The sequence below is a fragment of the Hemiscyllium ocellatum genome, chromosome 10 (assembly GCF_020745735.1).
Source record: "Hemiscyllium ocellatum isolate sHemOce1 chromosome 10, sHemOce1.pat.X.cur, whole genome shotgun sequence".
NCBI lineage: Eukaryota > Metazoa > Chordata > Chondrichthyes > Orectolobiformes > Hemiscylliidae > Hemiscyllium > Hemiscyllium ocellatum.
This window is the reverse complement of record NC_083410.1, coordinates 71831707-71845601: the sequence shown is the minus strand read 5'-3', so window position 1 is coordinate 71845601 and position 13895 is coordinate 71831707. Positions and strand designations below refer to the sequence as shown.

Below are 13895 nucleotides of genomic sequence, written 5' to 3'. Positions count from 1 at the left end.
TTATGTGTTTTAAGACGTCCTCCACTGTAATATAGACATTTTTCAAGATGTCACAATCTATTGCTCTACATTGTATATCTTCCATCAATAGTCCTGTCCATTCCTGAGCCACGTTTCTGTAATTGCTATGATATTCCCAGTCCCATGTTCTGAACAATGCCCTGAATTCATCTTCCTTGTCTTTTAGGCCTCTTTCACTGAAATAAATGCAGCTTAATTTATCAATCCTACCTTGTTCTCACCTTTGTTGCTGCCTACCGTGACAGTTTGATCACTACACCCGCTTCCCCCCCCCCCCCCCCACCCCCCCAACCACCACCACTACGACCACCTTAGCAGTTTAAAATCCTCCTGAGCAGCTCTGGCAAACCTCCCTGCCAGTATATTAACTTAGAACATAGAAAAATACAGCGCTGTACAGGCCCTTCGGCACTCGATATTGCGCTGACCGAAGCCTACCTAACCTACACTAGCCCAATAACCTCCATATGCTTATCCAATGCCCGCTTAAATGACCATAAAGAGGGAGAGTCCACCACTGATACTGGCAGGGCATTCCATGAACTCACAACCCATTTGAGTAAAGAATCTACCCCTAACATCTGTCCTATACCAACCTCCCCTTAATTTAAAGCTGTGTCGCCTAGTAACAGCTGACTCCATTAGCGGAAAAAGGTTCTTACTGTCAACCCTATCTAAACCCCTAATCATCTTGTACACCTCTATCAAATCTCCCCTAAACCTTCTTTTCTCCAATGAGAACAGCTCCAAGTGCCTCAGCCTTTCCTCATACGATCTTCCTACCATGCCAGGCAGCATCCTGGTAAACCTCCTCTGCACCCGTTCCAATGCCTCCACATCCTTCCTATAGTATGGCGACCAAAACTGCACACAATACTCTAGATGAGGCCGCACCAGAGTCTCATACAATTGCAACATGACCTCAGGACTCCAGAGCTCAATTCCTCTACCAATAAAGCCCAGTTCGCCATATGCCTTCTTCACAGCACTATTTACCTGGGTGGCAACTTTCAGAGATCTGTGTACATGGACACCAAAATCCCTCTGCTCATCCACACTACCAAGTAGCCTACCATTAGCTCAGTACTCCATCTTCTTGTTACTCCTACCAAAGTGAATGACATCACACTTAGCTACATTGAACTCCATTTGCCACCTTTCTGCCCAGCTCTACAACTTATATATATCCCGCTGTAACCTGCCACATCCTTCTTTGCTGTCCACAACTCCACCGACTTTCGTATCGTCTGCAAACTTGCTCACCCACCTTCAAGCCCCTCCTCCAGGTCATTTATAAAAATGACAAACAGCAATGGTCCCAAATCAGATCCTTGTGGAACACCGCTAGTAACTGCACTCCAAGATGAACCTATACCATCAACTACTACCCTCTGTCTCCTTCTAGCCAGCCAATTCCTAATCCAAACCTCTAATGCACTCTCAATGCCATAACTCCGTAATTTTTGCAGTAGCCTACCATGGGGTACCTTATCGAACGCCTTGCTAAAATCCATATACACTACATCTACTGCTTTACCCTCGTCCACTTCCTTGGTCACCTTCTCAAAGAACTCAATAAGGTTTGTGAGGCACGACCTGCCCTTCACAAAACCATGCTGACTATCCTTGATCATGTTATTCCTATCCAGATGTTCATAAATCCTATCCCTTACAATTCTCTCTAAGACTTTGCCCACAAAAGAAGTGAGACTCACTGGCCTATAGTTACTAGGGCTATCCCTACTTCCCTTCTTGAACAAGGGGACCACATTCGCTATCCTCCAGTCTTCTGGCACTATTCCTGTAGACAACAACGACATAAAAATCAAGGCCAATGGCTTCGCTATTTCCTCCCTAGCTTCCCAGAGGATCCTAGGATAAATGCCATCAGGCCCAGGGGACTTATCTATTTTCACCCTTTCCAGTATTCCCCAGAACTCTTCCCTACATACCTCAAAGCCATCCATTCTAATCACTTGTGACTCAATATTCACATCAGCAACAATGTCCTGTTCCTGAGTGAATACTGACGGAAAGTATTGATTTAGTATCTCTCCAATCTCCTCCACCTCCACGCACAACTTCCCTCTACTATCCTTGACTGGACCGATACCTACCCTAGTCATCCTTTTATTCCTGACATACCTATAGAAAGCCTTTGGGTTTTCCCTAATCCTACCAATTAAGGACTTTTCATGTCCCCTTCTCGCTGCTCTTAGCTCTCTCTTTAGATCCTTCCTGGCTACCTTATAACTCTCAATCGCCCCAACTGAACCTTCACACCTCATCTTTACATAGACCGCCCTCTTCCCTTTAACAAGGGATTCCAATTCCTTATTAAACCATGGCTCCCTCACAAGACCCTTTCCTTCCTGCCTGACTGGTACATACTGATCAAGGACACCCAATAGCTGCTCCTTGAACAAGCTCCACATATCATTTGTGTCCTTCCCTTGAAGCCTATTTTTCCAATCCATGCATCCTAAGTCATGCCTCACCGCATCATAATTTCCCTGCCCCCAGCTATAACTCCTGCCCTGCAGTGCACACTTATCCCTCTCCATCACTAGAGTAAAAGTCACCGAGTTGTGGACACTGTCCCCGAAGTGCTCACCTACCTCCAAGTCTAACACCTGGCCTGGTTCATTACCTAGAACCAAATCCAGTATGGCCTCACCTCTTGTTGGCCTGTCTACATATTGTGTCAGGAAGCCCTCCTGCACACATTGAACAAATACCGACCCATCTAACGAACTCGAGCTATAGCTTTCCCAGTCAATATCTGGGAAGTTAAAGTTCCCCATAACAACCACCATACTACTTTCACTCTTCTCCTGAATCATCCTCGCAACACTTTCCTCTATATCTCTCGGACTATTAGGAGGCCTGTAGAAAACTCCTAACAGGGTGACCTCACCTTTCCTATTCCTAACCTCAGATGGCAAGTCTTCCTCCATCGTCCTTTCCACTGCTGTAATACTATCCTTGACAAGCAATGCCACACCTCCCCCTCTTTTACCCCCACCTCTGACCCTACTAAAACATTTAAACCCTGGAACCTGCAACAGCCATTCCTGTCCCTGTTCTACCCACGTCTCTGTAATGGCCACAACATTGAAGTCCCAGGTACCAACCCACGATGCAAGTTCACCTACCTTATTTCTTATACTTCTGACATTGAAGTATACACACTTCAAGCCACCTTCCTGTGTACAGGCACCCTCCTTCGAGATCAATGTCATGTTCCTAACCTCCGTACACTCAAGGTCCTGTACCCTAAAGCTACAGTCCAGGTTCCCATGCCCCTGCAGAGTTAGTTTAAACCCTCCCAAAGAGCACTAGCAAACCTCCCCCCAAGGATACTGGTGCCCCTCAGGTTCAGGTGTAGACCATTCTGTTTATAGAGGTCCCACCTTCCCCAGAAAGAACCCCAGTAGTCCAGAAACCGGAATCCCTCCCTCCTGCACCATCCCTGTAGCCACGCATTTAACTGTTCTCTCTCCCTATTCCTCGACTCTCTATCACATGGCACGGGTAACAAACCAGAGACAACAACTCTGTTCGTTCTAGCTCTGAGCTTTCAACCTAGCACCCTGAAATATTAGTCTCCTTCCAATTCAGGTGTAATCCATCTTTCTTTTGCAGGTCACTTCTACCCCAGAAGAAATTCCAGTGACCAAAATGTAAACTCTTGTCCCATGCACCAGCTCCTCAGCCACACATTAATCTGCTCTATCCTCCTATTCCTACACTTACTAACTTGGCACACTGGGAGTAATCAAGATATTATTACCCTCGAGGATCTCCTTTTTAAATTCCTGGCTAACTTTCTATATTCTCCCTTCAGAATCTCATCCTTTTCTCTTCCTGTGTTATTAGTTCCAGTGTGTACTATGACCTCCTGCCAGTTCCACTCCCCTTTGAGAAGGCTCCTGCACTACCTGCTTACCTCTCCTACCTTTCCTGGAGTTAACCCATCTACCTGACTGTATCTGTGGCTTTTCTCCCTTTCTATACATGCCATGCATCACACCCTCTCTCTCTTGTAAATTTCTCATTGCCTCTCGCTGCCGCTGCAACTGATCCATCAATATGAAAGGATTCACAATCAAAGACACTTCCATAGTCATCAGTAACATGGAAACTCTCCCTAAACTCCCACATCTGATAAGAAGAGCACATCACTCTACCAAGGCCATCTTTGGCCCTTCACAATCCACAGACCCCAAAAATAGCACTGTCTTATTGCTCTAAGAAAATCAGTGCTCCAGGCTAACTTATAGCTTATATTTTTAAAATGTAGTCAAGAGACAGATCTCAATAAAACATATATAGTCAGGAAAGAACCCACTCTACTCATTACTGTAGACTTACAGCAAGTTTACACGTACCAACTATGCACTTATCCCTTCCTATGCTGTGATGCCTCCTACACATGTTCCTCCAAGGTCAGCTGTGAATTTCGCAGTTTGTTTCCCAGATGCACTCCGCTGTCCAGAGATACATGAACTCAAACTGCAAAGGAGTAACTTTGCAGATTCACTGTTGTGTCAGTTAGCAGTGTGGATTTCTTTCTTCTCTCTTCCTCACTGACTATGTGTGCACTGCCTTTTGTCTGTCTTCCTTTTTTTTTAAAGTGCCGTTGTTTTGATGTTTTTCCCCCGATGTTGAAAAATCATGCAACAGCATATAAAGCATTAATTGCTGCTCCTGGAATTCAAGGCAATCACTCCAACACCCAAAATATCTCAAAAAAGGAACAGCTCTTACAGCCACCATTTATTCCACTCCTATTCATCTATTCGTCCAGATGCTTCTTGAATGCTGCTATTGTATCTGCTTCTCTCTGGCAATGCCTTCCAGGCAGTCAGCACCCTTTATGTGAAAACCTTGCCTTGCACATGTCTTTAAACTTACCCCACCCCTGCACCTTGAATCTAATAATCGACCCCTCCACTCTTGGGAAAAAGCCTAATACATTTTCCTCTATCCATGCCATTCACAAATGTATATACTTCTATCAAGTTGCCTCAACCTCCTGCTTTCCAGTGAAAAAAAACCCAGTCTATCCAACTTTTCTTCAGTACTAAAATCCCCTCTACCAGGCACCACCCTATTAAACCTTTTCTGAATCCTCTTCAAAGCAGCCAAATCCTTCTGGTACTATGGCGACTCGACCTGTATGCAATATTCCAAGCGTGGCCTAACTAAAGTTCCATAAAGCTGCAGCATAACTTGTCTATCCTTGTACTTGATGTTTTTTACAATGAAGTCAAGCATGCCATAAGCCTTTTTTAACATCTTGCCTACCTGCATTGCCAGCTTCAGTGATCTATGGACCTGTACACTGTATAATTTCCACCTGTACTTGACCTTCCAAAATGCATCCCATTTGTCCAGATTAAACTCTATATGCTATTTTTCAGCCCATGCCTCCAATTGATCTATAGCCTGCTGTATCCTCTGACAATCCTCCTCACTATCTGCAACTTGACCAATCTTTGTATCATACACAAACTTACTAATTAGACTAGCTATGTTTTCCTTCAAATCATTTATGTAGAGCATGAACAGCAGAGTCCCAGCACTATCCCTCTGGACCACCACTAGTCATGGCACACCATTCAGAAAAGCATTTTTCTACCACTACCATCTGTCTCTTCGGACTAAGCCAGTTCTGTATTCAACTTGCCAGCTCACCCCAATACCATGTGACTTCACTTTTTTTTTATCGGTCTGCCATGAGGGACCTTGTCAAAGGCTTTACTGAAGTCCATGTAGACAACATCAACTGCTTTTCCCTCATCAATCATCTTTGCCACCCCCTCAAAAACTCAAAACGTTAGTGAGGCACGATCTCCCCCACACAAAACCATGCTGGTTATTGCTAATAAGTCCATGTGCCTCTAAATGTGTATGGTCTTGTCCCTGAGAATTTTTTTCCAATAATTTCCCTCCCACCGATGTGAGACTTACAGGCCTGTAATTTCTAGACTTATTCCTGCTACCCTTCTTAAAAATGGGACAATGTTGGCAATTCTCCAGTCTTCTGTGTCCATACCTCTGGCCAAGGTGGACACAAATATATCTGTCAACACTCCAGCAATTTGTTCCCCAGCCTCCCTCAATATTCTGGGATAGATCCCATCAGGACCAGGGGACTTGTCTACCTTAATACTATTTAAGACAGACAGCATCTCTTCCTTTTAAATAAAGTTAAAAATCACACAGCACCAGATTATAGTCCCAACAGATTTATTTGGAAATAGTAGCATTCAGAGTGCTGCTCCTTTTTAATAGCAACTTTGCTTAGGAATTCAACACTCCCTTCCCTGAGATCATCCTCTAGCAATTCCTTCTCTTCAGTGAAAACCAACACAAAGTATTCATTTAGAACCCCACCCCCCAACTCCCCACCTCTTCTGGTTCCACACATAGATTTTCTCCTTTGTCCTTGAGTGGGCCAACCCTTTAACTAGGTACCCTCTTGGTTTTTTATATATATTTTTAAAAGCTTGGGATTCTCCTTAATCCTGTTTGCTAACAACTTTTCATGACCCCTTTTTACTCTTCAAATTCCTTAAGTTATTTTCCACTTTATGTACTTCAAAGGCTTTGTCAGTTCCCATTTTCCTGGACCTATGTATGCTTCCTTTTTCTTTCTGACCAAGGTCATAACATCTCTGGTCATCTAAGGTTCACAACTTGTCATGCCATCCTTATTCCTGCAGGAGCGTTCCACTCCTGAACTCTTATCCACTACTGTTTGAAATCCTCACACATGTCCAATGAAGACTTAACTTCAAACAGCCACCTCCAATCAAAATCTCCCAGTTCCTGCTTTATATTGTTGTAGCTCACCTTCCCCCTATTTAACATCGTCACTTGAGGACTGTTGTTATCCCTACCATGAGTATTTTAAAACTCACGATATGGTCAGTACTCCTGAAATGCTTCCCCACTGAAACTTCACTCACCTGGCTGGCCTCCTTTCCCAAAAGCAGGAGAATATAACCCCTTCCCTATTTGGTCTTTCCACACTGTTTGAGGAATCCCTTCTGAATGGTCCTTACAACTCTGCCCCATCCATACCCATACCATGTAATGAACCCAGTCAATATACGTGGTGGTGGGCGGGGTTAAAATCACTCACCCCAACAACCGTTTGGTTTTACATCTTTCCACAATCTGTCATATTTTCTCCTCTGTCTCCCTCTGGCTGTTGGAAGGCCTGTAATATACCCCTAGCATTGTGGTTTCACCTTTCCTATTCCTGAGTTCTACCCATATTGTCTCATTGCACAAGTCCTCTGTGTCCTCCCTCAGTGCAGCAGTGAGATGCTCCTTTCCCAGTAATGCAATTTTTCTACCCTTTTACCTCCTCTTCCATCGCACCTGAAACATCTAAATACTGGGACATTAAGCTGCCAGTTCTGTCTCTTTTTTTAACCAAGTAATCGCAATAATGTCATAGTCTAAGTACTAACCAAAGCTCTAAGTTCACCTACTTTGCCTATTTTATTTCTCACATTGGAACACATGCATTTCAGACTACGTTCCCTGCTCCTTTCAGCAGTGTTATATTTGGCTTGGCTTCTACCTCTCCCTCAATTTCTGTTTCTACTACCCTCTGATTCCCATCTCTCTGCCACACCAGTTTAAACTTTCCCCAACCACTCTACCAAGTTTTCCCCCTAAGGACATCAGTCCCAGTCCTGCCCAGGTGTAATCCATCCAGTTTGTACTGATGCCAATGCCCCGTGAATCTGAACCCCCACACCATCTTTTCAGCTACGTGTTCATCCTGTATATCGTGCTGTTTCTACTCTGATGAGTTAGTGGCACTATAGTAATTCTGGGATAATTACCTTTGAAATCCAACATTTCAACTTTTTCCTTGTTCCCTATATTCTGCTTTTAGGGCCTCATCCCTTTTTAAAATAACCTACATCATTAGTTTCAGTGTTTGCCCTCCTGCAACTGCTCCGAGGTATCCAGAAACCTAGCACCACGGAGGCAGCACGTCATCCTGGACTCTCATTTCCAGCCCAAAATACCTATTTGTTTCCCATACAATTGAATCCCCTATAACTATAACATTTCAATGCCTATGTCTCCCTTTTTCTGCAGCAGAGCCAACTGTGGTGCCATGAATTTGGCTGCTGCTGTTATCTGTTCAGAGGCCATCCCTCTCAACAGTATCCAAAACAGTCTATCTGTTTTGCAGGAGATGAGCCACAGGCGATTCCTACACTGCCTGCTAGGCTATCTTGCTCTGCCTGTTCACCCATTCCCTTCCTGTCTGTGGAGTCTGAGTCTGCGGTGTGACCACATGCTATCTACATACACCAGCCATATACCTTTGAATTTTTCAGACTTCTTAAGTCTTATTAGAATTTAAATAATGTTGCTTTCTGATACTGTTAGCTTCATAAAGTTTTGGCAACTTACTGATGTAAGCCATATGTTCCAGAGCCTGGGGAAGTTTATTTTGTGATGGTGACTGCAGAAAGTCAAACTGGAGAAAGCCATCATGTACACAGATCCAATCATACAGCTGGTAAGTTGAAGGTTCTCCTGATCTTTCTACAGTTAATAACAGAAAACAAGCTGAAAATAGAACACCACTTTCTTCAAGATTAAATTCTAGATGCAAACTTCATGAAGTTCTATTTCATTCCAGCCACCCTGACTGATCCAGTGTTTGTTTTTCTGTATTTGAATCATATGTAATTGTTGTTCTGCAGAATTTGAAGCTTGCTGTTTTAGTCTGTGCTTACCAATGATAGTTTACACTATATGTGACTGAGTTGGGGAATTCTCATATCAATACAATTTCAAGATTGCACTAAGGAATAACATCTTAACGATGTTCCCAATCGTGCGATCTTACACATCTCCCAATTGACACCAGCCATTTGAGTAATTAAGCAGCTTGTTAGCCACTTTTAGGGACAGAGTTTGACATTTCACCAAGGATACACATTTTCTTCTAATCAGAAAGCAGGTCTCCAGAGTGGAAAGCCATTCATAGCTGTACCAGCAATTTTCCCAAATCCCTTAGTGGGGTAGCATTGCAGAAGGATACCTGGCCCCCAGAAACATGTTCTTAGCACCATGTTTGAGGTGGTGGTATCATCAGCATTTGGGCACTGAATGAGAAATGCAGAAACTGTGTAGAAATGCAGGAACAGAAGAACAAAGAATAGGATTGCTAATCACAGTAGGGCAACTAATTGTTTAGAAGGAAGATTGTTGATGCAAAGAGGTATGAGAGTCTGAATTTTGAGCCTAGGGTGATGAAGGATAACAACATCTGCTAGAAGAGCAGAATCCTGAGCACTTGGAGAACAGTGGAGAGGAGAGGGGCATGAGTGTCAGACCTGCAGTACAACAAAAGTAACTGTCAAAGATAGAGCTACCACAAGAAGAGCGAGACCAGGCGATGCACAAGTTGCAACTCCCTCTTGACAGATGCCCATGGAAGTCTGTGCCCTTATTGCTGAAGACATCTAACCTCACATCATTGCTTACCATGACTGCCAAAGCCTCTGTAGCCTTGAACTTGTGTGTTTCTGATACCTTCCAAGGATCTGCTCAGATTCGTGGTGGCATTTCATAAACAGCTGGTTACCACTGCAGCTCATTCAAAGGTGAAGATTATTGATGAGAGTAAGGCAATGGATGTTCTCTATATTGACTTAGAAGCAAGGTCAGTCATGATAGGCTGGTCTAGAACATTAAGTCGCATGGAATCAATGGTGAGTTGTTAAATCGGGATGCAAAATTGGCTTGGTCGTAGAAGACAGAGGGTAGTTGGAGGGGTGTTTTTCTGACTGGAGGTCTGTGACCAGTGGTGTTCGACAAGGGATCAGTACTGAGATCTCTGTTGTTTGTAATATATAAATAATTTGGACGGAATTGTAGATGGTCTGATTAGTAGGTTTTGTAGATAACACAAACGTTGGTGGAGTTGTGGATAGTGAGAAAGTTTGTCAAAGTTGGAAAATTGGTTGGAAAAGTGACAGATGGAGTTTAAACTGGACAGTTGTGGTGTGATGCATTTTGCAGGTGAAACGCAAGATGAAATGTGATGATACTGTTCCTTTAACAAGGTTAGGTTGTCCTTGTATATTTTTTAAGTTGTAAAGACATAGGCACTGAAATATCTCGATTGATCTACTTGGGGAAGCTTTTAAGTTTTAAAAAACTTGTACAATGAAAGGGGAATGGCCAGTTCTCCTAGCTAAGCTTTCCTCTGGTTTGTTTGGTGTGCGTTTGAGGAGTCTGGCTGTTCAGAGAAAGCAATCAGTCAGTTTTGAGGCTGCTGGTCAAAGGAACAGCTACATGGAAGAATGTGGTCCACGCTGAATCTCACTGCCATCTTTCCTGGTGCTTGATTTTTCCATTTTTGCTAAGGGGCGTTTGAGGGGATTGTTGCAAATAATTGGAACAGCATCGTTAAGTTGGAATAATCTGTTAGGTTAGATTATTCTATGTTTATTCTTTTGTTTGTGTTTCATTTGTTAACCTTGAAAATAATTTTTGTTTGTTTAAATCTAAGTGGTTGGGCCAGCTGCATCACTCCTGAAATGTCCACTCCTCACCTGCTTAAGACAATTAGAAAAGATCGGTCTGGGTTACTTTCTTGAAATGTTTTGAGGAGGTCTCAGTATTAGATTAGATTAGATTACTTACAATGTGGAAACAGGCCCTTCGGCCCAACAAGTCCACACCGACCCACCGAAGCGCAACCCACCCATACCCCTACATTTACCCCTTACCTAACACTACGGGCAATTTAGCATGGCCAATTCACCTGACCCGCACATCTTTGGACTGTGGGAGGAAACCGGAGCACCCGGAGGAAACCCACGCAGACACGGGGAGAACGTGCAAACTCCACACAGTCAGTCGCCTGAGGCGGGAATTGAACCTGGGTCTCTGGCGCTGTGAGGCAGCAGTGCTAACCACTGTGCCACCGTGCCGTCTATCCGAGTCCATAATAGAAAATGTTCAGTAAGTGGCAGGATCCCTAAAATTGATATTCAGCGGATCTTGGATGCAAGTCCATAGTTACCTCAAAGTGGATATAGTGATAAAGAAGGCGTACAGCATACTTGTCTTCATCATTCAGGGCATTTAGTATAAAAGATGGTAAGTCATGTTGTAACTGTACAAGACTTCAGCTAGGCCACATTTGAACTATTGTGTGTAGTTCTGGCCACTACATTGTCGAAAGGATGTGGATGCTTGGAGAGGGTGCAAAAAACTCTAACCAGGATGTTGATTGGACTTTAGTGTGTTAGCCAAAAAAAGTTGGATAAACTCGGATTTTTTTTTGCTAGAGACTTGGATAGACTAGATAGTAAAAATCTTTTTCCAATGCATCCCACCCTGGCAATGTTTTTCTACAAACTCTACCATCAGGCAGAAAGTGCAGAATCCTGAACTCATGCACCAGCCGGTTTTGAAACAGTTTCTAACCTACTGTTGTTAGAATTTTGAATGGGCTCACAAACTCTTAACATTAGTTTGTACCTGTGTTTTTGTTTTTGCTGCTTTTTACCTATTATTTACTTATCTATGCTACTTAACTGTGATCTGCCTGTATTGCTCGCAAGACAAAGCTTTTCACTGTGCCTCAGTACACATGGCAATAAATTCGATGTGTTTTCAAATGCATGGAATGTACAGCTTGGATCACTTAATCACTTATCACTAATGAGGAAGGACATGTGCACAGAGGTTTTGCCTCGCTGTTGAGGATACTGTTATATCATTCACCATCTCACAATGTCTTACATCTCTTCACAATATTATGAATCAGACCAGAGCCCCTCAAAATATTTTAAGAAAGTAGCCTATTCTTGAACCTTTCCTTATTTTTAAGGCAAATGTAAAGTGTCTTGTTTCAGAAGCAATGCAACTGATCAAACTGCACTGATGTTAAGCCAAATCAAAATTTATTTAAGCGCTATACATAAAATGCAACCAAAGAAAGAGGAATCTAGAATAACTTAACTCTATTGGTAAACTTAACTGAATATTAGATATAGTAACTATCAGTAATTAACTGCTCCAAAGTAGTAACATCTCAAACACACCCTTTGACAAAAAGGAAAATTCAGAGAAACAGAGAGAAACCCTAACTTTGGGCTGTAACTGCGAGAGGGAAAAGATAGCTTCTACTGCAGGTTCATAGCTCCTTGAGAGTGGAGTTGCAGGTAGATAGGATAGTGAAGAAGGCATTTGGTATGCTTTCCTTTATTGGTCAGAGTATTGAGTACCAGGAGTTGGGAGGTCATGTTCTGGCCAACATTGGTTGCGCATTGGTCAGGCCACTGTTGGAATATCGCATGCAATTCTGGTCTCCTTCCTATTGGAAAGATGTTGTGAAACTTGAAAGGGTTCAGAAAAGATTTACAAGGATGTTGCCAGAGTTGGAGGATTTGAGCTTTTGGGAGAGGCCAAACAGGCTGGGGCTGTTTTTCCTGGAGCGTCGAAGGCTGAGGGGTGACCTAATAGAGGTTTATAAAATCGTGAGGGACATGGATAAGATAAAAAGTCTTTTCCCTAGGGTTGGGGAGTCCAGAACTAGAGGGCATAGTTTTAGGGTGAGAGAAGAAAGCTATAAAAGAGACCTATGAAGCAACTTTTTCATTCTGAGGTGTATGGAATGAGTTGCCAGAGGAAGTGGTGGAGACTAGTAAAATTGCAACATTTAAAAGGCATTTGGATGGATATATGAATAGGAACGGTTTGGAGGGATATGGGCCACATGCTGGCAGGTGGGATTAGATTGGGTTGGGTCATCTGGTCGGCATGGACAAATTGGATTGAAGGGTCTGTTTCCGTGCTGTATATCTCTATAACTATGACTCTACTTCAAGTCCACAACAGGAACTGCTTAAAGCTAAACCTATAAACTGAAAAAAAACCTAGAAATCCTGGTCTGAGAGTGCTAGCCACACCTATCCAGGTCAGAAGTCACATGACACTAGGTTATAGTCAGACAGGTTTATTTGAAATCACAAGCTCTCAGACTGCTGCTCCTTTTTCAAGTGAAGTAAAGAGAAAGATACACAGATTTTATAGACAGAGAGATCAAATATTGTACAAATGATGTGAGTGAAGTATCAACAGGGTGAATAATAAATCTCTGCAGGTGATCAAAAGTGTGATTAAAGTGTCAATGGCTGAATAGCAAGTGAATAACATTGTATCCTGTTCTCCAGGAGTCGGGCATCACTCCAGCAGTCAGGGACATTCAACCTCCGATCTTTGGGTAAACATCCTCCAAGGCGACCTTTGAGATACACAACAACACAGAATCGCCGAGTATGAACTGATAGCCAGATCCTGTACCCAAGAAGATGGCCTCAATCGTGATCTTGGGATCATGTCTCACTAGATATAACCCCACCATACCATACTGTTCCGTATCTGTAAAATCTTCCTTACTGTTCTGTTTTGACACCATCACCTTGATAACTTGTTATGATATCTCTACCTTAGTTAGTTTGTACAGTTTTGAGATTACGTGTTACTTTGGTTAGACCCTCAGTTCCAGCCATTTGGTTTGTCTCCAGTGCCACCTTATTTTTAATTATTTTGTAATTATCTGTCTGCCTCAATTACTCGGATTATAGGTCATCCCTTCAGTTGCTATTCAGCTGCTGACACTTTACTCACACTGTCTGGCATTTTTGCTCACCTGCAGAGACTTAGTATTCAGCCTGTCGGCACTCCACTCCCACCATTTATATGATTTTTTGATCTCTCTGCCTATAAATTTTGATGGAGGGACAGCACTCTGAAAGCTTGTGATTTCAAATAAACCTGGTGTCATGTGACTTCTGACCGTGTCTACC

The 13895-nt window shown here is 43.0% G+C and overlaps 1 protein-coding gene across 1 annotated transcript in view; it reads left to right on the top strand.

Annotated features, from left to right (window-relative positions):
* fndc1 (fibronectin type III domain containing 1) overlaps positions 1-13895 on the top strand; it is a 364919-nt gene that overhangs the window by 83218 nt on the left and 267806 nt on the right. Inside the window, exon 3 of the mRNA XM_060831599.1 lies at positions 8495-8581. Coding sequence (XP_060687582.1) covers positions 8495-8581 — 87 coding nt within the window. The remainder of the gene's footprint in view (positions 1-8494; positions 8582-13895) is intronic.